The sequence below is a fragment of the Thamnophis sirtalis genome, unplaced genomic scaffold (assembly GCF_051295495.1).
Source record: "Thamnophis sirtalis isolate CommonGarterSnake01/CBP01778 unplaced genomic scaffold, rThaSir2_p1.2 scaffold_7, whole genome shotgun sequence".
NCBI classification, from domain to species: Eukaryota; Metazoa; Chordata; class Lepidosauria; order Squamata; family Natricidae; genus Thamnophis; species Thamnophis sirtalis.
The window spans coordinates 30,103,765-30,128,294 of record NW_028261387.1 but is presented as its reverse complement, the minus strand read 5'-3'; the positions used below and the strand labels follow the sequence as shown (position 1 = coordinate 30,128,294).

The window sequence follows — 24,530 nt, the reverse complement described above, 5'->3', positions numbered from 1 at the left end:
AGTTTGCTGTGGTTTTAGAAAGTATAGTGGGTGAAACAGATCATCCTGCGATTCTGAAAATAAATGCCCTGCTTCAACTTGGGTTGAGACCCCCTTTTCCATAGGAAACTATGCAAATTTAAATGATTTTGGACCAATGCTTTCCCCTTCAGATCAGCTCTCTAGCTCACTTTCATTTAAATTAAATGGAAGATAGGGGGACAGTCAGGATGGAATAGGAACATTATTTATTCTAAATTTTAAAACATTGTATTAAAATGTTTGAAGGCTTAATAAAATATCTGAGTTTCTGCTAACTTCACTGAAAGTACCACCTTCAGAGAAGACATTCATTCAGCTGAAGAGTCATTTTTAACAGTACTTCTCTGACTCACCCATATGGCAGAGAATTTCAACTGGAAGATGTGCGGCCTTTTTCCAGCAACAGTGAAATGACCTGTTATATTCACAACTAGTGCACAACAGTGAAGTAATTTATGTGCCAGTTCAGTTTTTCTAACAGTAATAAAAGAAAAAAAAGAGGCACTTTTTGGCTGCTTGTGCCTTTGACTTGGCAAATTGTCCAGGCACTCTGAGCATTTCCCCCCAGTTCATGAGCATGGTATATTTTGTATAAATTAAGGCAGAAATCCTTGAAAAAAAGCAAAAGGAAAAGCAAATGAAGAAAAAGCTGAAAAAACCCCCTGGGATTCAACATTGGTGTGGGAAAAAGTGTTGAGAGTAGTTTAAGAGATTATTTAACTGCATTTCACGTGGTGAACAAAAGCATACTCATATTCAGTTCAATTTGTTTCCAGTTATGAAAGAATTACACTTGTTGTATTTCACGTGCTGCCTAGCTAAGCAAAACAGCTTGCAATCCTTTGCCTGTGTTAATTTTTAAAAAAAATTGAAATGTTCCTACTTTACTCAAGTAATCATGTAAAGCCAATTTCTACTTTTTCAATTTAGAAGTATAAGCAAATGATTGCAGATCACATTAACACAACGGTTTATTCAATATGTCTCCAAGTAGAAGGATGATTTCAGGAGGCAAACAGCAATACAATTCTGTCTTAAAGTGCTTTTTTGTTAAACTTACTCATCATTTTCTAAAAAGTTATACTGATGCCATAATTGTATTCTTGGAATAAACAAAGCTCTTTTATTGCTCTTACCCTTTAAGCACACAGCATCAGGAAAAAAGATTACCGATTCCAGACTAACTTGTACCAAAACCATTCCATAAGGAATAATCATCCTTACATAAAAGGGCTCTCTTAAAAACAACCCTTTATGTAAAGCACTATACAAATTACCTAGAGACATATTAAATACAAAAGTCCTTGTGTAAATTTATTCTTAACTAATATTTTACAATGCCAAGTGTAAATCACACATTTTTTACATAATTTTGAATATTCCTATTCAATATTAAAAAAAAGATTAAAAATTTGCCATTTATATGTAAAGGCAATCTGATTTTTTCTTCTGTATAAAAACCCAAGTCTTTTTTTTCTTTTTTTCTTTTGTTTTGCAGCATCACAGAAAAGCAAAAGTTTTACATTCACTCATTAAATGTTCACATAAAAGTTTCAATTACTTGATAACTGTTCTTAAATGGGTGGAATCTTGACAGGGTTTTTGTTTTGTTGTGTTTTACTCATGCCTAAACTAGCATCTATAAGAACCATAGCAGATGCTGGGAGACTTTCATAGCCTAATGCTGGAACTTCTCAACTGAAGAATACTTTTAACTCATTACAAAGTACCTATTGATCTTTTGAAAGCATTTACTTCAGATTCCTGTAAAAATGAAAACAAAAGGATTCCAGCCATATCATGAAAGTGCTGGGTATTCCTCACTTCAGAGCAGCTTTTTCTCCTTCAGCTTGCAGCCATCAATTAAGTATCCACATCTTCAAGGTCACTTTTAGGTTCGCCAATCATCATGGGAGATATTGAGCCCTTTTAAAAAATACAGAAGAATTAGGAAGGTTATGCGGTTGTTTAAACTGAACAAATAATTATTGCAGGAAGGTATCATAAATGATGCCCTGTGCATCATTTAGCAACTGCCTTTTGGAAACCAGAAATTAACCCTATATTTTTTACAAAAGGAGCAGATGAACTGAATGTGAAATAAAGATAATCCTCGGTTAATAACTGCCCTGTTTAGCAATTGTTCAACCTTATGATAGCACAATGGTTGCAGCGTCCCTGTGTTCATGGGATAGCGATTTGAATGCCTGGCCACTGGCGTGCATTTACAATGGTCAGAGTATTCTGCAGTCACGTGATCACCGTTTGTGACTTTCACAGCCAACTTCATACCGACAAAGTTCATGGAGAAAAAGGCAGTCATTAAGCTTCAGTCAACAACCATGGGTGATATGCTTAATGACCGAAGTGGAACTGATATTGTAAGTCAGGGGTGGTCACATGAAGTTTCACTGAATGATCTTGACACATAGCAACAGGGTTGCCAGTTCCAAATGCAGTTGTTAAACGAGGACTACCTGTATTACACTAGGATAACACACCATGATTAGGAGCACTAAAACGGATGTATGTATGTATGTATGGAATTTGCTATATTAAAAAGCAATTAAACGCCCCTCTTAAAACAAATTGCACTTAAAACAAATTCATGGAAGACAAAGTTATCAATGGGTCCATGTCATGATGACGTTAGAATGTATCTAGAATCAGAGATAACTCTCTTTTAATACTGGTTGGTGGTGAAAATGAGGAGAACGCAGATGTACACAAGTCTTCCTGTTGCCGAATCTATATTGTCATATGTTGTTTAACAAACTAATGAAGTTGCTATTGATAAGAGTTTTTATTTGAATATTTCAAGGTTTGAAGTGTTAATTTCATCTAAGGAAATACTTTCAAAACTTTGACTATATCAAAGGTTAGTTTAGAAATAAATGTAATATAAATTAGATCAGCACTACCATAACTATCAGAGGACAGATGGAGTATAAATACAGTGCAATGTATAATATAATCTTGCTATGACTATATTGTGACATTTTACCTGCTACATAATGTTTGAATATTGCCCATGTTCACCATTTCCTTTAGCGCTGGCCTGCCACTGAAGGCAATAGGGCCTTAAAAACAAAGCACATCACGTAAGCTATTATTAGGACCATGTGAAGCTTCAGATGAATGAATTAATTCAAAGAGTTTGATTTCAATCATCCCTTCAAACAGAATCTTAGCATTAATTGAAGGTATTACACTGAATCAAGATCCTTGGAATGGCTACAGAGAAATTTCAGAACCGTTATATGTTCTGATTGACACCTTGTATTCTATTGATATCTGTTTAGTTCATTTGGAGAGAGGGAAACTGAAATTTGTTTTGTTTCTTCTTTTTGTTCTTGCACACTCCTCTTTTGTTTTCCTAAATTCATGGAGTTTTATCCTATTATTCCAGTTTGTATCTGATATATTTATGGTTCTTCAGGTTTTCGATCTTTCCATTTCTCCCTCCACTGTTTCTGCCAGAGACTGTCCCTGTCTTATGTTGGTTGAGGTAATTTAAGTCTTTTTTTAAGAAGTAGGTAAGTAGATCTATAGAAGTATGCTTAGTATTATAACTGTTGCATATATGCAAACCTTTTCTTTGTATTATAGGATATTATGGATGAGTTAGTAATCATATACACACTTCTCAGTCTCATCACGTAATACATAAATCCTACAACAGACTGATTTTTAAAAGTTGGAGTAAGATATTTCCCATATCTTCTCTACAGGTTTTTTGCTAGATGTTTGACAGGCTGCTTGGTTTTGTCAATATGTCATAAATTAAAGAAAAACCATCCTACGTACCTGTTGGAGATGTCTGCCTCCATTCTCATTGGCTGGACTGGTCTCAGATCCATTACTGCTTCCTGATTGATCTTTTTCATTCAGCAAGGCTGTGGCATATGCTAGTGTGTCCTAAAGGAAGAGTGTAAAAATTAAAAGCTAAGGTGGTGTGTTTAGATGCAATTTTGTAAGTCACCGGGGAAAAAAGACTTATAATATTACCACATAATAGCCTTAATATCTATTTATCACTGTACATGTTCAGACAATGGTTTAGAGTATATGCTTCCATTGCAAAAATAAGAGAAAGCCCAGAGCCTTTTTTCAGTCTTCTCTGTCTCCCCCCCATCTTGAAAGAGGTGGATGCTTTAATGATTCTCATTAAAGATTCAGCTGCTTTAAAATACTCTAAACTTTAAAACTACTTTAAAGTATTTGATGTCTTCCTGCGTTCTGAAATAGCTCCTCTAAATTATTTTCTACGTATACATAATCCCAAAAATATACAATAATTAGTATGCTAACTTCTATAAAGAACAAGAAAGCTCTTACATAGCAAAATCCTTTTTTTTTCATCTGGGTATTTAAAAAAAGCAACTGTCACTTTTAAAGTAAAAGAAACAAAAATGCAATAAACTTTACTTACCTGTGCAGAAATAGTGCGCTGAAAGGTTTTGGCAGTTGAGGTTTCATTGGATATATTACTTTGTGGAGCCCAGTAGTGTTCAGACATCTAGAAAATTGTGAAAATGTGAAAGCAATAATGAGTGCAAACCACACAGCAAACTCTCTCTCTCCCTCCCCCCGGTCCCATTGCATGCATGCATGCATGCATGCATGTATGTATGTTTGTTTGTATGTTTGTATGTATGTATAATAAGTATTACCTTTATTTGAAGCCACTGAACAACCCAACACCAATTATTAGAATTCTCCTTAAAGTAATCTTTAGCAGCAGGGCATCTTTAAGAAAGAGAAATTATGAAAATTATGTATCTGAGATATTAAAGGATTATGTTCCCTCTTCTCTTTAAATTATTCCAATTTAGACGTTCTCTTTCTGGTCATATAGAAATAATTCTCGACATTGACTTTGTAGCAAATACAAAGCAGGGAGGATACAATATTTCAAAAGAATATTAGCAGTAGTTGTATCTTCACATAAACACATAACTATGTACAATTCTATTTTTTACTAAAAGTGTCCTCTCTGTAAGCCTTTTTCTGTTGAGATTTACAGTGTTTCTTCATGTTTTTTTTCTCATCCCAAGGCATTCCTATGAGAATATTTTCTCACCAACTATTTTTAACGGTTTGTTAATATTGTCTCTTTCACCAATATATCTATATGTTGGCTACTCAGTAGCAGTTACTTTGGCAAAGCTAATATTTCCACTGCCTAGACTACAGAGGAATGGGAGTGAAGTACTAGTCCCATTATCTAGTCCAACACTCCAACCTTGGAATCTGGCTTGGAGTTTGATACAAAAGATATTTAAAACGTCATCCACATCCTAATATATTAAGAGGCATGAATAGCACCGTTCTTCACTTTTACTACATACTTACTTTTGAGCAAGTGTGACTAAGAATTTGACACACTGATAGCAACGACTACTGTCCACGTGATTACTGTGATGCATCAGAGCTGTTAAGAGAGGGTATAAAAACAATCATAACTTATAAAAGTTACTATCTTGAGCAAACAGATTATAAACACAGTCTCAATGCTAATGTGTCAAGCACAGTTTACAGCTCTTTTACACCTTCCATTTTACTTCAACTTATCTTTGTATGTTCACAGTTAAACTCCATTTCATGGTGCATTAACTGCTGCAGATCATGACATTTGATATGATTTTACATTTAGATACCATGCCAAACCAAACTGCTTTTTAATCAGCTTGGCAATGTCTGAATTTAGGCTATGGCTCATTATCTTTTACTCACAAAGGAAGTCTCTTTACAGATTAATATACAGCAAAATAAGCTTTAGCAAGCAAGTTGCGGATATTTTAAATCTGCAACATAGCCTGAATTTATAATCTTTTATTTCGCCAATATCATCTACTTAAATTGCTCAAATGCCCCAAAATACTGCATATGAATCAAGTTGCTATCATAAGGAGAGAAATGACTCTTAAGGAGTTTATTTACTTTATGCATGTCATACTTATATGGCTTCCCATCTCACAGAAGATTTTTGAATTATATATTTTATTTCTAATTTCTTTTTCTGAATACCTTCAAAACAATTCTTCTAGGCATACAGAAACTTGTAAAACTTTTCTTCATTTCAAATTGATTTCCCAAGTAATTAAGCATCAGGAGTCTGCTGCACTTTTTCCAACTAACAAATGTTATTAGAAATTTATATAAGAATTAGAAAAGCTGCTGCCAGTCTCCTGATTTTTATCCATCTCAAAGAATAACGTGGCTTTCCTCTTACAATGTCTACAACCAGAAACCCCTGCATAACTAAAGTCTCGTAGTATTTAAAAATACTGTTATCTTTTTGAGATTCATTGCACGTTTCCCTGAAACTCAGTTATTAATTCTAAGCAGCGGTACTAACCCAGCAATCCATTTTCAGTCTCAAATGCAAATTTGACCCGTTCTATTTGTAAAGGATCTTCAATAATCTGTGAAACAACAGAGATGGTTAGGCTAAGCTACGCTGAATCCAAATCCAACATTTCAAGTCTACTTAAACAAGAGGCATGATAAAATAATTTTTTAAAATCACTTTTAATCAGTTACACTGAGGCTTGTGGTGCACAACTTCTACTGAAAGCAATTAGAATAGAATAGAAACTTTTTGACTTAAGCAGAATGCTATGTCAAGCCAGAAAATAAAAACAGGCAAAATTTTAACATTATTCACAGCTACATATTATATGTACCAAAATATAATTTAAGTCACTAAAACATATGGCATTTACAAATTAGATGCTAATATGTAGATATATTGGGGGGGATTTTATGTATATTTTAAAGTGCTGAGAATAAAGTCAAAAGCTTTAGTATTAAGTTCAATAGCATACCCATTCAGTACTGTTTCCAAGAACAGAGACAAGCTTAACATGAGGGAGATTTTACTTTTTATCTTATTACTTACCAATAACTCATGTAAGAGATGGAAAATATTCTTCAGCTCATGAGGTGGAGCTGTCTCCAGTTGATTCTGCAAGCCAAAAGTATAAATTCAGGCAAGCAGAAGGTACACTGGTATTTATTTGTATTTTAGAAACATTCATTGTAAGACTGTACACTGTAAAAGGTTTATAAATATTTTTGTGAATATTTTAGAAAATATTTAGAAAGCAATGCTGTACTTTTCAATAAGACATTGCAACTCATTTTGACAGAATTTTTTAAGTTGTGGATTTTTTCCTGAAAAACATTTGTATGGGATACTGAATAATAGATAGCAAGAGTGGTTTATGTAAAAATAGAAATTTTGAGGAAAAAAACGTTTTCAAGCACACAAGCTATGGAGATATACTGTATACTAGTGGAATATAAGGGTAAGAATAGGAAATCATAGACATATTGTAATTCCTTAAAGTAATAGCATTGAAAACTAAAGTGTGGATCAGTCCTTCGATGCAAAAGGAATCAGCAGTTGCCAAGAGATCACACAATGGAAAGCAAAATTTCTAAGCAGGGTGCATATTCTTAAATCAGTGCTACAGGTGCTGGGTATCAATTCTAGAACAATTCATGTCTTGAAAATATATAACGAAAATTTACCTTGATGAAATGCAACACGGTAAGGGAAAAGTGCTCATTGCAAAAGCAGCAGTAGACCACCATCTCGATAAGGATTGAGAGTGATCCAGTTAGCTCCCTTAAAGCGTGCATCATCTTTGAGAGAAGAGGAGTGGATTATCATTATTTAAAAAAGCAGTTGACTGTATAACTTGGTATGCATTTCATTACATACTTATTTGGTATCTCTTTACTACTTGGGTTGTACAGTAGTATTGTAGTTGCAGTAACATCATTTCTAAACAGTGTTGTGGGATTGGATTCTAGACCAACTTGATTAAAGTCTTAGTTTTGTATTATATTATTATATATAACACATCATAAAATAGATGTAAAATAGCTGCTTACCTCCATTAAATAAGGATTCCCCTCAGATAGGAATATCAAACCTTCTACTTCTTCATGAAGGGCCAAAAGTGGCCCTGAAGTAGTAATGCTAAGGGGTGAATGCAGGGCAAACAAACCAGGAGCTGTAAAGGAAGTACAAATATAAAACTACACTTGGTCCTGAAAATCAACTAATAATAAATAATAAATTTAAAATTATAAGGGGTGGCAAACATACTACAGCTATAACACAGGGTCATCTAGCCAGCGTCATCGAGGAAAAACTGGGAAGACTTACCTACATTCCTCTGTGAGGAGACATCTGAATTCAAGACAAACAATGCCACAGTATTATGGAGGAAGCCAAATTCCCGGGCTTGTGCGGAACTCCATCTGCGATTCTGTTTTGTTAAGTACATAGCCAACATCGTATAAGCACTCATAGTTCATTTAATGTATCTTTTCATGCATAAAGGCATGAAGACTGATTCAGCCAGGCTGAATGGCAACAGCATGCTTTCAGAGTGATTTCATGAAAAAGTTACCACAGCCAAAATAAGATGTTGTTGTCTATTCAATAAGAACATAAGCTACACCATCCTGAACCACCAAGGAGCTCCAAAAGAATGGGCAGGCTGGAGGGCAGATAGATTATACTTTCTAGCACAACCAGCATCTAAGCTATGTATTCCCTTAAACTGTCAACACCCAATTGAAAATCCCATTCATAGGCATATAGGGTACTTCAAGAAATAGAAATTCAGAGTTATTCAAGTTTAACTATGCTCAATCACATTTATCTGACAGTACCATAATTGGCAGTTACAGGTAATTTAGGCCAAACAGTTCTCATACTTTTCTACATAGGGGCTACTTCTGAATGACCAGAAGCTGTAATTGCAGGGCGTTCTTGGAGAAAAACAATATGATTGCATTTCTTGCAGTCTTCCTGCGTTCAAAAGCAGCAGTGACTGTGGCAAAGCCTGCAGGGTGAAGGGGTCTTCTCAAAGTCCCAACAATTAGGTTTACTACTAAGCTTCTGAACTAGACTAAAGCACATACTCTGCTCAGAGACTGAAGTATTATCTCTATGCTCATACCTGGTTATTCTGCCGGTTGGGACCAAGAAGGAAATTGATCATATGACTCAAGGCACCATGCCTGAGGAGGAGGTCACAGGCTCTTATACCCTGCTGTAGAAGACAGGAAAAACATGAGGTTATGTTCCAGAAAACATGGAGAGACTAAAAGAGGTTAAATATTTTAAATATGTAATAATTGATTAAGCATTTACTCTGAAATGCTTCTTAAAACTTATTTGATTACAATCAACTACCAGTATATTGATCTACAGACTTCAAATGGCTCTGTGGCATCAAACTACCTGGGCATTTTTACTCTGCTTTTTTCCTTTGGGTTTTTTTCTCCCTATTAGCTCAATAATAAGACATGATTGATCTGCCAAAACTATACCATAACAATTAAGAGGTAATTATAGTATAATACCTGTAACTAAAATCTACGTCTTATATTGTTCTGTGAACTACCCGTATTTTTCAGAGTATAAGATGCACCTTTTTCCCTCAAAAAAGAGGCTGAGCATCTGGGTGTGTCTTATACATTGAATACAGCATTTTTTCATCTCCCGAAGCCCCGTCCCCTTCACCAAATGACCGTGCATAGCCTTATGAAGGCTTTCAGAGAGCTCCTGGGGGCTGGGAAGGGCAGAAATGAGCAAAAAATGGGCCGTTGTTTGCCCTCCCAGCAGCACTCTATAAGCCTCCATAAGGCTATGCATGCAATTTTTTGGACTGAAAATGGCCCCATGTTCACGAAAAACAGGCCATTTTTTGGTCTTTTTTGCCCCCCCATCCCCCGGAAGCACTCTGCAAGCCCCCCCCCCCCCCCAGCTATTCATGCCTTTTATTTGGAAAAAAAGGGCCCATTTTCATAAAAACGTTTTGGAGAGGTTTGCAGAGTGCAAAAACTTTTCCCCCCCTTTCAGAAAGCTTTTTAGTTAGAGTGATTGATGAGAATTACATTGATCAAGTGCTGTGCCAGCAGAAACAAGTCTTAGGTTGCCAGTAATTTCCTTCTCCAGCACATGGATAAATACACCTGGAAACATCTACCCTCCCCATCTCTCTCCCTCCCTCCCTCCCTACTGTATTTCTCTCTCTCTCTCCATCTACCTACTTTTTTTTAATTTGCCTCTTCAAAACCTTGGTGCATCCTATACTTTGAAAAATATGGTACTATGCAAAGAATAGCAAAGGGTGGCATTTGAAGCACCATCAACAGTACAAGATGAGGTTAATGACTGTACATATTTTAAATTCTTAGGCTTAGGAAGAAATTGCTTCCTTTACCAACTGGAACTGGCCCTGCAGAAAGGAGGAGAACCATTGTAACATGATATCTCCCACTCCAACCCCTGAGCCATCCCAAAAGGATATCATGGTTTATAGTATAGAAAGCCTCATAAAAATCAAGGAGGGCCAGGATGAATGCACTACCCCTATCCCACCAGAAGTCATCAACAAGCATGGCCAATCTTGTCTCAGTACTATAATTAGGCCTGAATCCTGATTGCAAAGACTCAAGATAATTCACTTCTGCAGGCTCCAATCTGGTTCGATCAGTGAACCAGAGGTTTACTCTTCTGAGCAATCAGACTTGTGCTGGAGCCCATCCTCGGGGAACTTGATGTCTGAGAAATGGGGCCCTTGTCAGTCAACAGGAGTGCTGATTTACCATCAGCTTATCAAGTAATTAAGAGGGAGGGCTTGATAGCACAAGGAAACAATAGCCAACAACTTAATAGCCAGCCATCAACACTCCAATTAATATCTAAAAAGTCACACACAATTGCCACCATATAAATACCACACACAGAATAGCTCAAAGCACACACACTGCTAGAGAGAAGTTCCCCGAGAATGGGTTCCAGCATGAGTCTGAAAGCTTGTAAGACTAAATCTCTGGTCCTGGTGACCGACCCAGATTGGAGCCTTCAACAGTATCTGGGGACACATATATTTGCCTTCATTCGTGATAATCCACTTCTTCCAGAGCCTTCTGGTACTTTCTCAAAAACCTTTGAACTTCAGTTTACTTTTCTTATGGAACAGCAAGTTGAAACTATCACTTCCTATGCTATAGAAACAAAATATCATTGGCAAAGGACAGATTTTTTTTTCTATGCAGTACTGGAAACTATCTAATTATAGCAACCTGAAATTTAGAATAGTTTTTTTTTTTTTTACCTTTTGTACAAAATTGTTGAACAAGAAGAAGTACTGGGCACAATTTTTACAGTTCTCGGGGACATCTTTGTCCAATAGACTCAGCAACACTTCTATTAGCTGATGCAAGCTTTTTAGCTGTCAAAAAAGTAGAAGTGCCTCATTTGAAATGATCAATTTAATAATTCAAGCTTACAATGAATATAAAATATTACAGATAAAAGCAAAAAGTATTTTCCAAAGCTTGCAATAAAGCTGACATTTTCTTAAAGTCTTAAAAGTTAGACAGACTTGAAACAAGCTTTTCAAAAAGAATCATAGCAGATGTTTTCATAAAAAAATATCTACTGACTTTAAACATTGCATTCATAACTATTAGAATTCATATGATTCTTGTTAACTAATTAACAAATTATAGAAATTACTAATATGCAATGAATAAAAGAAGTGTGGCTTTTTATATTACTGACCTTTTCTTGATGAATCAAGGCACTGTCTAAGGTTTTTTCAAGAATTGTGGCTACAGCAACTCTTACTTCTCTTACACTGCATTCCAGCAAAAATGTTCTGAAAAATACCCCATTGTTGAGAAGTGAAGCCAAACTGAATTTTTCATGCTCTAATTTAAATTATATTTGCTTTTTTTTTTTTCCTACTGGGAAACCTAATATTCATAGGTGTAGAGAGACTAGATAATTAACTCTAATGTTATGTACATTAGGTGTAATAAACCATAGGGTTATTGTGGGCCTGTGGATATCTCTGCACATTGTTTTTTCACAATTACATAAACAGGAGCTATATAGGGAGGGGAAGACTTGAACTGGAAAGAAGAATGCAATATCATGGAATCTATCAAACAGATTGACCAACTAGTACTTACTTAATAACTTCTCGTCCTTCAGCTTCAACTAAATATTCAACTAACCACTGACAAGCATCAAAACTTTTAGAAACTAAAGCATCAATGGTTGCAATCCATTCTTCTGTATCAATCCTTAAAGGAAGCAAACAGAGAAATATTGGTATGACCAGAAAAGAATGAGTATACGTGTATGCTTTAGAAAAAGAACTTTTAAATAAAATGTCACCTGAGTTTTTTCTTTGTTCGTAGATAAGTTTGGAAGAGAAATTGGACTGCTAGTTGTAAACTCACTCTTGCCATAGATGGGTAATGCATATGCTTCAACTTTGTCTAGACAGAGAGTGATTAGATTAGAGAGTGATTAGATTAGAAGTCTGCATTTTAGTTTGGTTCTTTAAACATAATTCTTAGAACTATAAATTGTAAAAACCGCTTTTAACAAGAAACTGGAAAATAAAAGTTTCTTTCAGAGCTACCATTCAATGAAATAAATGGCTATCAAGCCAACCTCTTTCTCCCCATAACCAGTGACTGAAACTGTTCACTAATAAACAGTACTTGAACTCTCTAATTCTTGCATTGGTTAACGAAAATATTATGGTCAATAGTTTCAAGATCCTAATAAAAGATGACCAATATGGTGGGGCCCAAATACCAATTAAATAAATATCTAGATAATATATTTCTTCTAATGTGCTCAACAGTTGATCCCCTCCATTCTCTCACCAATCATCCCTATAAAAGGAAGTATTTAGGATTGGACAATAATTATCCAGAATAACTAGAATCACCTCTTTCAAGCCTGTTGGCAGAAACTTTCCAAAATATTGATAACCTATGAGATCAGGTGACCATAGCTCTCCAGATCTCTGAAGGAGCTTGGAAAAGCCTGCTGACATAATTCTAGGGACTAGCCTGTCCACCTTGTCTGAGTTCACAGGCTAGCATATCCGATATTGCATGGACTTAATAACTGAAATATTAAATTCACTACTCACAGCATTTAATGAAGCTAATGACAGAACAAAACTAAAATAGTCATTGCAGTAGACATCTCTGTTCTTCATAAATTTCAGGTTTTCATCTCTCACCATCTGAAAAGCAATATGTAATAAATCAGCATCAAGGAATTATTTAAAAAGATAATACTGTATGAGCAATAAAAATATTATTATAGGAGTACAGATTATTCAGAATATGTATGTATGTATGTATGTATGTATGTATGTGTGTATATATGTGTATATGTGTGTGTGTGTATATATATATATATATATATATATATATATATATATATATATATATATATATATATATATATATATATGTATATATATATATATATATATATATAATCACACGCACACACACACACATTAGAAATCTCACTACAAAATTTTTTTATAGTGCTTCATACATGCCTAATAAGCATACCATTTCCTTTCACAATAAACTGGATTATTCAAGATGCTAAAAAGGAATGTAAATAAATCTATGCCTTCCTTCTTTTATCAGCACCCACACTAACTTTTGTTTTATATGTTCATATTTCTGACATATATTTTGGCCTTTTCAGTCTTAATTAACCTAGATCTTCATTGTAGTTCATTGGTTTCATTCCATAAGATGTTTCGCAAGGGCAGAAAGTTATGGAAAGCTATGGTAAATGCTGTGGTGTAAACAAGATTTTGTTTACACTAAATAAAGCTTCTGATCTTAACTATTCTTTCAATTTTGCTTCAGATATTTTTATGAGTATCTATCTATCATCTATCTATCTATCTATCTATCTATCTATCTATCTATCTATCTATCTATCTATCTATCTATCTATCTATCTATCTAATCTATCTAATCTATCTAATCTATCTATCTATCTATCTATCTATCTATCTATCTATCTATCATCTATCTATCTATCTATCTATCAATCACCATCCTTGTCTTCTACATCCTTTCCTTTATTATTAACACAAGATTCTTGCTTTTGTCAAATGGTAAATGCTTTGGACTGCTAAAGAATTGTAGCAATGTCATCTATAAACAGGCTTGGATTCTTCAAATAGCAGCTTAAAGCATGTGCTTTAAATTAATTGAAGCAAGCTAATAAGGTCAATTTTTTATAATGAGCAAAATGTAAATTTCATATATTATTAGTGGTTTTTTTCAGAACTCAAACTACTATATATTTATACTTCAGCACATGAACATGAAAATCTAACTTTTTAACTATGCATCCAGCTGCTGTAATTATGGCTTACCTGATATATTCGAACTGGCATCTTTTCCACAAATAAGCCTTTTTTCTCTCCTTTTTTGACCAATTTAGTCAAAATGGACAGACGGTCACTACTAGGTCTGTGGGGCCGAGGAGATGATTGTGGTGAAATATCTGGAGAAGATGGAGCAGACCTGAAGAAAATAATATTACAAACATAATTGTCCATCAGTTTCCATACTTCAAATTTACTGTTCATCCTGCATTGTACATTGAATCGTACAGCTTGTGTAGGTAAATAAATATGAACTCAGTCCTGTCATTGTTCACATATTAAATACACCTCTTTGCACATTTCTGTAAGATTTATCACTCCATAAATAAAACTATGATTTATTTGAGGTTAGTATAGGACAAGAAATACATATTTTAAAAGGATAGAAAACCACATTTACACCTGTGGCTTAGTTACAGTTTAGTTAATATAACCACGTGTCATGATAGGAATCACTAGCTGGCAGAAGCCATCTGTCAAATTAAAATAGTGCTGTGATTGGCTGAGAATTCTGATGGTTAGACCCATGGGTTCAGATAGCACTCAAAATTTGCTTGCTTCCTCACTAAGGAAAAAAAGCTATATAGTTTTCTTTTCTTCAGTATCTATTTTCAAACTTCTGTTGGCTTTTCCCACACTCTAAACATGTTGCAACTTGTCCTGGGATTATGTGTAGTAAGACACAGACTAAGGATACCCTTCTAAATAGGTTTTGTCCTATATGGAAAGGATAACCTTAATTATGGAGTCAGAAGTACTGAAATTCTGTACGTGAATCAAATGCTGGAATGTAAGGATAAGGAAGCTTACAAGGTGAGATCCTCAGCTTCTTGACGTACAACACTGACTCGACTTTTCTTTGGCAAAACTGGGGAGTTCTGTTCAGAGACTCGTTGATAGAAGAGCATGTAGGCATTCCAGTAGCGACGGCGAACATCAGGATATGGGTTTGCTGAAGAAGAAATGAAAGAGGAAAGGAAGAAAGGAAATATTCAGATTGGGAGAGCTGATTTCCTTAGTAAGACTACATTAAGTACATTTTTATAAAGTAGCTTCTCATGATAATTATAATGGTGGTTCTAGTAAAAACACTCTAATAGCTTTGTGTCCCATCTAGAGAGGATTAAACAGAGATCTACCTTCCCCAGTTTATTCCTGAAGTCCCATTATTTTGGCACAACCAACATACCATACTTATTAAGATTTCTTTGGGGGGGGGGGGCAGAACCATGGCAGGTTACATTGCTCAGCTGGCTATACAGTTTATTCCATTTTTAACCCCGAACCATCTGCTATTTTTTTGTGCTTATTTTTATGTTATCTATTCGATAAAATGAATTAGTAACTGTTCTGTCCCAAGCCTCTACAATATGTATGGATGTAGACTTGGCTGTCTGCCACAACTAAGGAGGGAGATAAGCAACCCCTTGGCTGGGAGCCCAGAAAGCTATCTCTATGAAACAAGGCTTGAACTCACGAAATTCTCCCAATCTTTTTCTACGGCTGGATCAGAAAATTGTTGTTTCTTGCAAATTTCCCCTCCCATTGTCCCACCTATAAGCTCTCTGGGAGGGGCCAATCAGTAGCCACCTGTTCCTATTTCCTTCTGTGACCCTTTTTCCAAAGCTGCTCCCTCCTCCTCGCAGCCCTATGCATACGTACATCAGGGACAGCCTCCCTCTGTTTTCTCACTGCTCCCTGACTCAGACACCACCTGGTGGCCAACAGGCCTCTCTAGTCCCTGCTTTGACTCCGAACACCCCCCAGAGTCTTCCTCAGCCTCCAGGCAGTCCCATAGTGTTCATCGCTGTCAGATTCCACCAACAGCTCAGCCGCCCGCTGTTGGACCACAACAGTAACCGAATTAAAGTATATATAATAGTCACATTTGTCAGTTTCAAGACTTGATTAATTTTTTTTCAAATGACTGTTCCTAATAAGATTAAAATGTGCTAAATATATTTGTAAGAGATAATTAAAATGTAGCTTTATACTTACATTGATCATAAACCTTTGGTCTATACTCTCCTCCAAAACATTCATACTCCAAAGTTTCATCATTAAGTTCAAATTCTTCAACAACAGTGTCATTGAATTTATACCATTTTCCTTTCCCACTTCCCCTATGGTTACAGAAAAAAAAGACTACATTCATTTTTGAACATGGTGCTTTAAATGTTTCAGGTAATACATTAAAATAAAACTTTACCACAACTTATATTTTAAATGCTATTTTTTCTGGTTTTCAGTCCCATTCACTCCTTCATCCCCAATCAACATTCATAAGATTTAAGTCTCTGGGGATTCTGAAGATTACTTTTATTGTTTGTTGCATTTCTGGGGTTTCTAGAAATCTAGGATATCTTCAAAGCTGTCACCAACACTTTTGTATAGCTGTGTTACTTTGCATACATAACAATGGCACTCTGAAAAAGAGTGTTATATAATATTTTTCATCCGTCAAGCCAAGTTTGCAAAATATGTTTATCAACATACAAATATTCTAGTTTAGCAATATACACTGTATTTCACACCTGCCTTTACATCTATAGCTTCATGAACAGCCCTAGGCAACCAGTTAATAGGAAAATATTAATCTAATCTGGTGGCATTAGTTCAGCGAGGATGTAACTTTCTAAAACTTGGTGTGCTACATAAAATGTTTGCCAAAAAAGATTATAATTCAACACCTGATGACCTTGCTGCTTTTAATCTAGCAAATGACCAACTGACTACTATGCATGTGAATAGAGTTATTTTGAACTACCTCCTATCTTTTATAAAAGAATAGTAGTGGCCTGCATGGGCTTGACCGCTGTGCACAATTACGCCAACCAGTTCGTAGTTTTCTGAAGGAGCTACTTTCTTCTGTGGAGACCCTTTACATCCCTGATCTAGATTTCGTCCATTATCACCAACTTCTGAAGAAGAATCTTGGCGAGCCATTCCTGAAACTGTATAGGGTTCCATGTTCAGCATCCACGGGAACTGTTTAAAATGAAACAGATTAAATTTAAACCTGAAGTAGTTTGCATGTTAATAAATATTCTTCAATTATGCAAAATGTATAAAACCAAGATGAAGATAGAATAAAATAAATTACTTTATTGTTAATTAATACCAGTAATCATAGCATTTTCAGTTTCTCCAAACTCTGCCTAGCTTTTTCAAAATGACCCTTTGAGACAAACTAAGAATTTTAACTTAGAAATAAAGCCACAATCAATTATTTTGCATCTATAGAAAAACAGTTATTGCATTTTTTAATCATCACCACCACCACCATATATCTTTAGGCAGAAGGGTTTTTTAAATTTTAACATTACTAGTCCATGCACCTAATCTAATATAGACAGGCTACATGTATATTTGATATAGAAGAGATCATAAAAATAAAGAACATGTCCCTAAATATGTAATTAGACAAATATAAACGAGATGAGCTTACCTTGATCTGTTCGTCATATTTTATGGAACGTCCACTTTCCCAATCAAATCCAAATCTCATGAGGTGTATCACCAATACACTGGGTAGAGCTTTAATGCAGGTACGTTTCACAGTAGTTCTCTTAAAAATAAACCAAAGTTTCTGTGAAATACTTATTTTGGTCCACTCTTTGTCTATAGGAATTTTATTATTTTATCCTTATATATTTTAAATTTGTTCCACATTTGTGCTAATTTCCTTTTCTCTTTGCAGCATTTTTAAAGAAACAGTTCTTAAATTCATTGAATCCATTGAGGTCTTTAACATCTACTGAAAATGTATAAATAAAATAATTATTTTCATCTGGCAGGAAACCAAAATTAATTACCAAATGTAAAAATGAAATGAAAAATCAAAGATTTTTAGTAATCATGGGAAGAAAGAATAGTTTGTTAAAAGTTAAAAGTATTGATTTCTATGAATTTCCAGTGATTAGAAATACATATATAAATATAGGATTGTAAAGAAAATATACAAACAGGAAGTTATAGGTTGAAAATGGTCCTATGACAATGTTTCATATTCTTTTTCAGCCTGAAAATCAGAGGGAAATCTTAATGATTCACTACTATTCAAGATAATTGTAAGGAAAAAAAAAAAGGGGGGGGGGAAGCTCTCTATACATGTCATCTTAACCCTGAAGAAAAATTGAATAAAGAATTAAAAAAACAAGTACACATGAAGCATATAAACCTAACGATAGACTCAAAATTTCTCAGAGCACTAATGAATCCAGAGGGATCTCTTCCCACTGAAAAATCAAAGGACTTCAATTCTTAGATAAGGTAGAAGTTTTACCTTTTCTTTACATTTTTCACAGTAGTATGCATTACTTCCTTCCAGGATCTCTCCTCTAACAAACTGATCCAGTGAAATTTCTAAACTTTGACATGAAGTGACCCCTAAATTGAGAGCTACAAAGGCTTCCTCTCGTTCATACCTATATATAAAAAAAGAATATTAAGACATTTAAACAAAAACGAAGAATTCATAATTGTACCCTATATGTCACCAATGCTGAAAGATTTTATCTATTTCAGTAATCACCTTTATTATTTATTAAAAGCATGGCAAACCCCTGAATTGTACCACTTGTGTATGGCAGGTTTTTTCTTTTTCTCTAGTTTTTCCTTTTTCCATATTAACATACCTAAAAAAGAAGCATGCAGATTCAAGATCTATCCTCCCCCCACCTCCATCTTAATTCTAGAAAGTCGAGAAATGCAACAGCTTTGAATCGGTGTATCCAAAGATTTGGTACCAATGGCAGTGATAAAAACAGTGATTTTTGTGTTTGCCATGCATAAGCTTACAATAGTGGATCTCTTTCTTCAACTATAGATTTTCAGCATGTGGAGAGAGAGATCTTCTCTATCTGATTTTCACTTACCTATGAGGACAATCTTTACAGATTTTCTGATCAGAATATATGCCCTGAAAGGTGTTTTTAAAGATTTGATCTCTTCCTATTTTCTGTAAGAGATTGAAAGGCCAATAGCAGATTAAGTGAACATTCATTGAAACAATGACACTGAATTACTATACAAATGTACCAAAACTGTATTTCACCTTAAGGTATTCATCCATTTGATCTATAAGGCTGGTGAAGAATTCATAAGCATCTTGCTGTTCACGTACATAAAGCTCCTTATTCCACATCTTAAAGATCTATAAAATATAGATGTAATCCATTGTTAAATGCTTAAAGATCTGTAAATGTCACTAGAATGCACTAAGTAAGCCAATCTAAACAGGAAGAGAAAGGTGCCTTCTTATCCTTACCCAACTCTTTTTATAAGAAAATATATATTCTCCTGAGAATATTACTTTGGATTCTCCTTGTGAGAATATTACTAAATAAAAGAATACTACTAGAGTCTATTGCAATTGGGAAGCTAATACATTTAGAGAAACAAAAACAAACAAACGTTAAGATTCTATATCACTGAGCGATTATAAGTAAGGCTAAGTAAAATAAAATATGAATCCTTCACAACATTACTGTTTTTTCACAATGCTATGATCTGAATTATCATTTGAAATCATGATGAGAAAAAAGGGAAAAAAGGATTCCTACTTAAAAAACAGAAAGTGATACCTTCCAGAAGTTTTCCGGTATGTAATATTGCAGCTTGCTTTCCATTAAATGACCAAAGAGGGATTGAACTTGATAGAATACATTGTCATCAGGATTGTCCATGTTGTCATCAATTGAAAGCAATGCCTTTATAAACAATTTTGAATAGTGTTTATTGAAAGTTCCACAATATTTATTTCTAAGTTAGTATACATTATTTGTATTCACTATGCCACTGAAGCGATTAATTATAATGTTCCGGTACAAACCCTTGTATCTACTGATAACCATGAACTTTGTTATCAGAAAATCATTAATTAGCATTAACATCTTGGTGATAGAAAGAACCTTTTTTTAAAGTAACATGGCACTGTCTCATTGTCATCTGTTTCTCATCCTGAGCAGCTACCATATTTTTCCACGTATAAGACGCATCTTTTTCCCTCAAAAAAGAGGGTGAAAATCTGGGTGGGTCTTATACAGTGAATGCAGCATTTTTGGCCTACTGAAGCCCCACCCCCTTTGCAAAAATGGACGTGCAGAGAGTTTGGAAGCCTTGCAAAGTGCTTCTGAGGACTGGAGACGGCCGTTTTTGCTCATTTTTGGCCCCCCCGCCCCCAGGAGTACTCTACAAGCCTCCCAAAGCTCTGGATGCCATTTTTCTTTGTAAAAAAATAGCTTACTTTTGTGAAATATGGCTGTTTTTTGCTCGTTTATGCCTCCCAATCCCCGGGAGCACTCTACAAGCCTCCCAAAACTCTGCATGCCTCTCCCACCCGAGGCATGCAGAGGGTTTGGGAGGCCTACAGAGTGCAAAAACTTTTTTTTTAATTTAACCTCTTCAAAATCATAGTGCGTCTTATACTCCAGTACATCTTATAGTCCGATAAATACGCTATGTCATAGTCTGTGAAGAGGTGCTTCAACCAGCTATCTTGGACTAATGGTTTTTTTAATGAAAAACTAAATCCATTCCTCATATCTCTACTGCAATCCTTCACAATCAGCTTAGGGAGGAACATCGTCATTCTTTATGAACACCCCTTATTTTTCCACAAAATTCTCTCAATTTGGCATTTATTTTTCACTGTAGGAGACCACTAAATCCAACAGACATTTAAAAATGAAATGTTTAAAAGAGCCGACTTAAAAACTCTCTATTTTTATTTCAACCCTGCATAGATTCCTTACCAAATTCATGTTATAGTACTATAAAACACAAAATAAAATAAAAAGATAACTGTTTGTATTCATATTGAACAACTGGAGAATCAAATTTAATTTTTCTTCCTTACCTCAGCATTCAATCATGTTTGACTATCCCAGACCTAGTTTGTTAACCAGTTGTTAAAGTGGGCCAATTTCAAGTTACTGCTTATCATCAAACTTTTATATGTCAACTCTCTTTCCTTCCTGAGAAACTTCTATGTATATAGTTAACAGGCTTGCTAAAAGCATTTTTCACAAGACTGAATAAATATTACCTCAGGTAGACCTGGTTGCATATACAGTTGTTGGAAAACTGCATTCATGTAACAGGTAGCTCCACCATTTTTTAGCCCCACAAATCCAAAAATGGATCGACCATCTACAGGTGGGAGATACTGAGGGTAGAGGCAAGAAAGAAGAAAAAAATGTAACATAGAAAAATAGATGTATTTTACAAAGTACTAATGTTGCTGATTGAAATATTTGCTTTAAGTATGGAACTTATCCATATTTTATTCAATATATATTTATGTAAACCTCTGAGTAGTATTACTATTTGCACTAAAAAAAGCCAGTTTACTTACATCAAATTCCTTGGAAAGAGCTGGATCAAGTTGGTGATGCATCGAAAGCAATTCTTTTGTAATAAGCTGAAGATTTGAGGGTGAACTATCAGCCAACATTACCAGAACTTCATACGCTGCCAAGCGACTATTCACCGTACTGCATCTAAAACACAGGAATCAATTATTCATAGTCAATATTCAGCTGTTAATACTTGTAAAATATCATAATCTGTTTCCAAAGAGAATCAACTGAGGTTTAGTGCCTTTTTGTTCAAAGCAATTCTAAAATTTAATTTCCTGGATGAGTTAAAGCTGTTATACTGTACATGCAGACAAAGGAGATAGTTATGTTTGATTCCACTTTATAAAGTAACATCTGGTGGAGGATGTAATTAAGGGTGGACAACTTTTATTGGGTCATGGGCCACAGTTACCATTTGATTCTGCACATTTGATCTAAAAAATGGGGAGGAATTGAATTCCATAGCAATATTAATATGGTAACATTAATTGATGGCTTAGTAGCCCTTTTTCAGTATGAAGTGCTTGAGTGATTTGTCTAAATCAAATTTGATGGAAATGATCAAGATGTCAAAATCTAGAAATATATATGAAAATTGCAAATCATCAAATTGGAATAAAATAAATTACTATTTAGAAATAGCAATAGATTTGGATAAAGTGATATAAAATTGAGAATGTGGAATAAAACAAATATTTAAACGTTACTTCTCTACACATCCAGAAAATACTATTTATTTAGCATATTTTTAATTTATTGAATTCTAAATATTTTAGGTGGATTACATTATAGGAACAAGAGAATTAAAAAAGCAAAAGCACAATGAAATTTAATATCCATTCCACATTCTCTCTACATAAACCATAGAATATTTTTGCTTGGTTCCCAAAGATTAGCAGAGGCACAAGCAGGCTATCATAGTTAAGAGAACTCTCTCTTCTGGCAACCAACTTAACTTCATTCAGCAAAGGTATTTATTAAGTAGGTAAATATTAATAAATGACCTAGGACTGATTTATAATGACAAAATCATGAAACTCCTTAATAAGCTATTTTAGTTATTTAATTTCAGAATGAAGATAACTGAGTGAATGATAGGAAATGCAGATAAAGACCCCATTTTGATATACACATGGACAGAACTGATTGAACAAGTAACATAATACACTCCATCTCCTATGCACTATTCTTTACTATCACCAATTCACTAATATATCCTTTACTTTGGGTGAAAATCTTGTTGAGTAACAGCAATGCTGCCAACAGGAGAATGACTATTCAGGATAATCCTAGATGCTCGGAAGAGGAAGTCATCTAATAATGGTTTGATCAAAGATGAACCTATGTAAAAAAAGCAAAACTATTATTATCAGCAAAGCATTAACGTACTTGCAGAAAGCATTTATAGAACAGATTGGTATATTGCTAGACCAACAGGTGATCAAAGAACATGTATTTGTCAGAGTTTTCCAGGTACAAATCTGGCTTCCCTATTAATTTTGCTTGCCAGAAAGTCACAAAAGAGGATCACATGATTCCAGGATACTGCAACTGCCATAAATACGAGTGCGTTGCCAAGTATCTGAATTTTGATCACATAACCATAGGGATGCTGCAAGTGTGACAAATGGTCATACATCACTTTTTTCAGTGATGTCGTAAATTCAAAGGGCCAGTAAAAAAAACCATTGTAATTCGAGGACTACCTGTATATATGCTATATCATACTAAAATGTTCCATTAAAGTTATAAAAACTGTTGAGTATTAGCAATGTTTGAATTTCAGTCCAACCACCCATCCATCCAAACATGCACAATAGGAAGGAATATATAGGAGGGAATACTAGCTTTTGATCAAATATAAAACTTTTGTCAGCATTTTAAGTATAGCAGAGAAATACAGAGATTCCTTATCTACCTTGGTGGGGTGTGTGTGTTACCAATGTTCAGAGGCAGGGAAAGTATGCAGGGAAAGCCTCTGTCAGAAATCGTCCACTGACTTTGAAGGAGGAACTTGGATATTTTTCCAGTGGGACTTGGAATGCTATTCTAAAAACCACTCCTTTGTTCTCTAGGTATCTTATCCTGGAAATAATATTTTAATTTCATTTGCACAGATTTCCTATAAAACATTTATTGTGTTTATATCTTTATGTATCTAAATTATATAAATACACACAGACACAAACACAGATACAGTAACTGAATAGAAATAAACTTCTTTGTATTTGATTTAGTGCACTGTACGATCGTAGCATCTTACACACCATGTTGAAAAAATAAAATTCCCATACAGCAGCACTCCCCTGGTTTTGTAAATAAAGATTTGCCTGCAAGCTTCCACATAATAAGAGTATTTTCCAAAAGACAAAGATGATACTGAGAGAAGAATGTCATAATTTTTAACCAAAGTTGTATTTACATTCAAAGAGTAAATAATTGTGTTACAATGCAATTAAAACATAAATAGTTACCTAACATTTCCTTTTCTGCTCCACAAAGTGAGAGAAGAGTTTTAATAAGTCTTAAATGTCCTGCTAATAACATATTGTCAGCCTCACTGGTTTCACACTCAGCTGCACGAGTAGGTTCAAAATTATCCAACCAAGTTATTTCATCCTCCAACATGACAGCTGGACTAATTTTTAATTGTTCCATTTCTGAAGCTATGAGATAAAAAAGAAATGAAGCAAGGGGAGAAGGAAAATAGTAAGCACATCACTATAATCAAATAGTCCAAAGAGAAACATAATTGAAATCAACACTAATGCTAATTTAAGGCATATGACATAAAGCAAGCATTTACTTTAAAAATTAATGTCGTTCCACTCCTTAAAAATAACATGACCGAGATCTTTCAGATAGTACAACCTGCAAATAC

At 34.6% G+C, this 24,530-nt stretch overlaps 1 protein-coding gene across 3 annotated transcripts in view; it reads right to left on the bottom strand.

The window, feature by feature from the left end:
* Positions 1–974: 974 nt before the first annotated feature.
* USP24 (ubiquitin specific peptidase 24) overlaps positions 975–24,530 on the bottom strand; it is an 86,558-nt gene continuing 63,002 nt past the window's right edge. For 2 of the 3 annotated variants that reach the window (XM_087719618.1, XM_087719619.1), the window contains exons 39-67: positions 24,124–24,315; positions 22,873–22,990; positions 21,646–21,790; positions 21,337–21,456; positions 19,874–19,999; positions 19,345–19,443; positions 19,166–19,248; positions 18,574–18,715; positions 17,737–17,856; positions 17,056–17,276; positions 16,287–16,411; positions 15,099–15,240; positions 14,277–14,427; positions 13,014–13,109; positions 12,242–12,345; positions 12,034–12,147; positions 11,621–11,717; positions 11,172–11,288; positions 9,006–9,098; positions 8,204–8,306; positions 7,927–8,048; positions 7,561–7,674; positions 6,926–6,991; positions 6,383–6,449; positions 5,377–5,455; positions 4,695–4,770; positions 4,454–4,540; positions 3,829–3,939; positions 975–1,947 (exon numbers count right to left, since the gene is read on the bottom strand). In XM_087719618.1, coding sequence (XP_087575744.1) covers positions 1,885–1,947; positions 3,829–3,939; positions 4,454–4,540; positions 4,695–4,770; positions 5,377–5,455; positions 6,383–6,449; positions 6,926–6,991; positions 7,561–7,674; positions 7,927–8,048; positions 8,204–8,306; positions 9,006–9,098; positions 11,172–11,288; positions 11,621–11,717; positions 12,034–12,147; positions 12,242–12,345; positions 13,014–13,109; positions 14,277–14,427; positions 15,099–15,240; positions 16,287–16,411; positions 17,056–17,276; positions 17,737–17,856; positions 18,574–18,715; positions 19,166–19,248; positions 19,345–19,443; positions 19,874–19,999; positions 21,337–21,456; positions 21,646–21,790; positions 22,873–22,990; positions 24,124–24,315 — 3,293 coding nt within the window. In that variant the 3' untranslated portion in view covers positions 975–1,884. Of the gene's footprint in view, positions 1,948–3,025; positions 3,102–3,828; positions 3,940–4,453; positions 4,541–4,694; positions 4,771–5,376; positions 5,456–6,382; positions 6,450–6,925; positions 6,992–7,560; positions 7,675–7,926; positions 8,049–8,203; positions 8,307–9,005; positions 9,099–11,171; positions 11,289–11,620; positions 11,718–12,033; positions 12,148–12,241; positions 12,346–13,013; positions 13,110–14,276; positions 14,428–15,098; positions 15,241–16,286; positions 16,412–17,055; positions 17,277–17,736; positions 17,857–18,573; positions 18,716–19,165; positions 19,249–19,344; positions 19,444–19,873; positions 20,000–21,336; positions 21,457–21,645; positions 21,791–22,872; positions 22,991–24,123; positions 24,316–24,530 lie in introns of all 3 variants that reach the window. The other variant, XM_087719621.1, reaches the window with a different exon arrangement.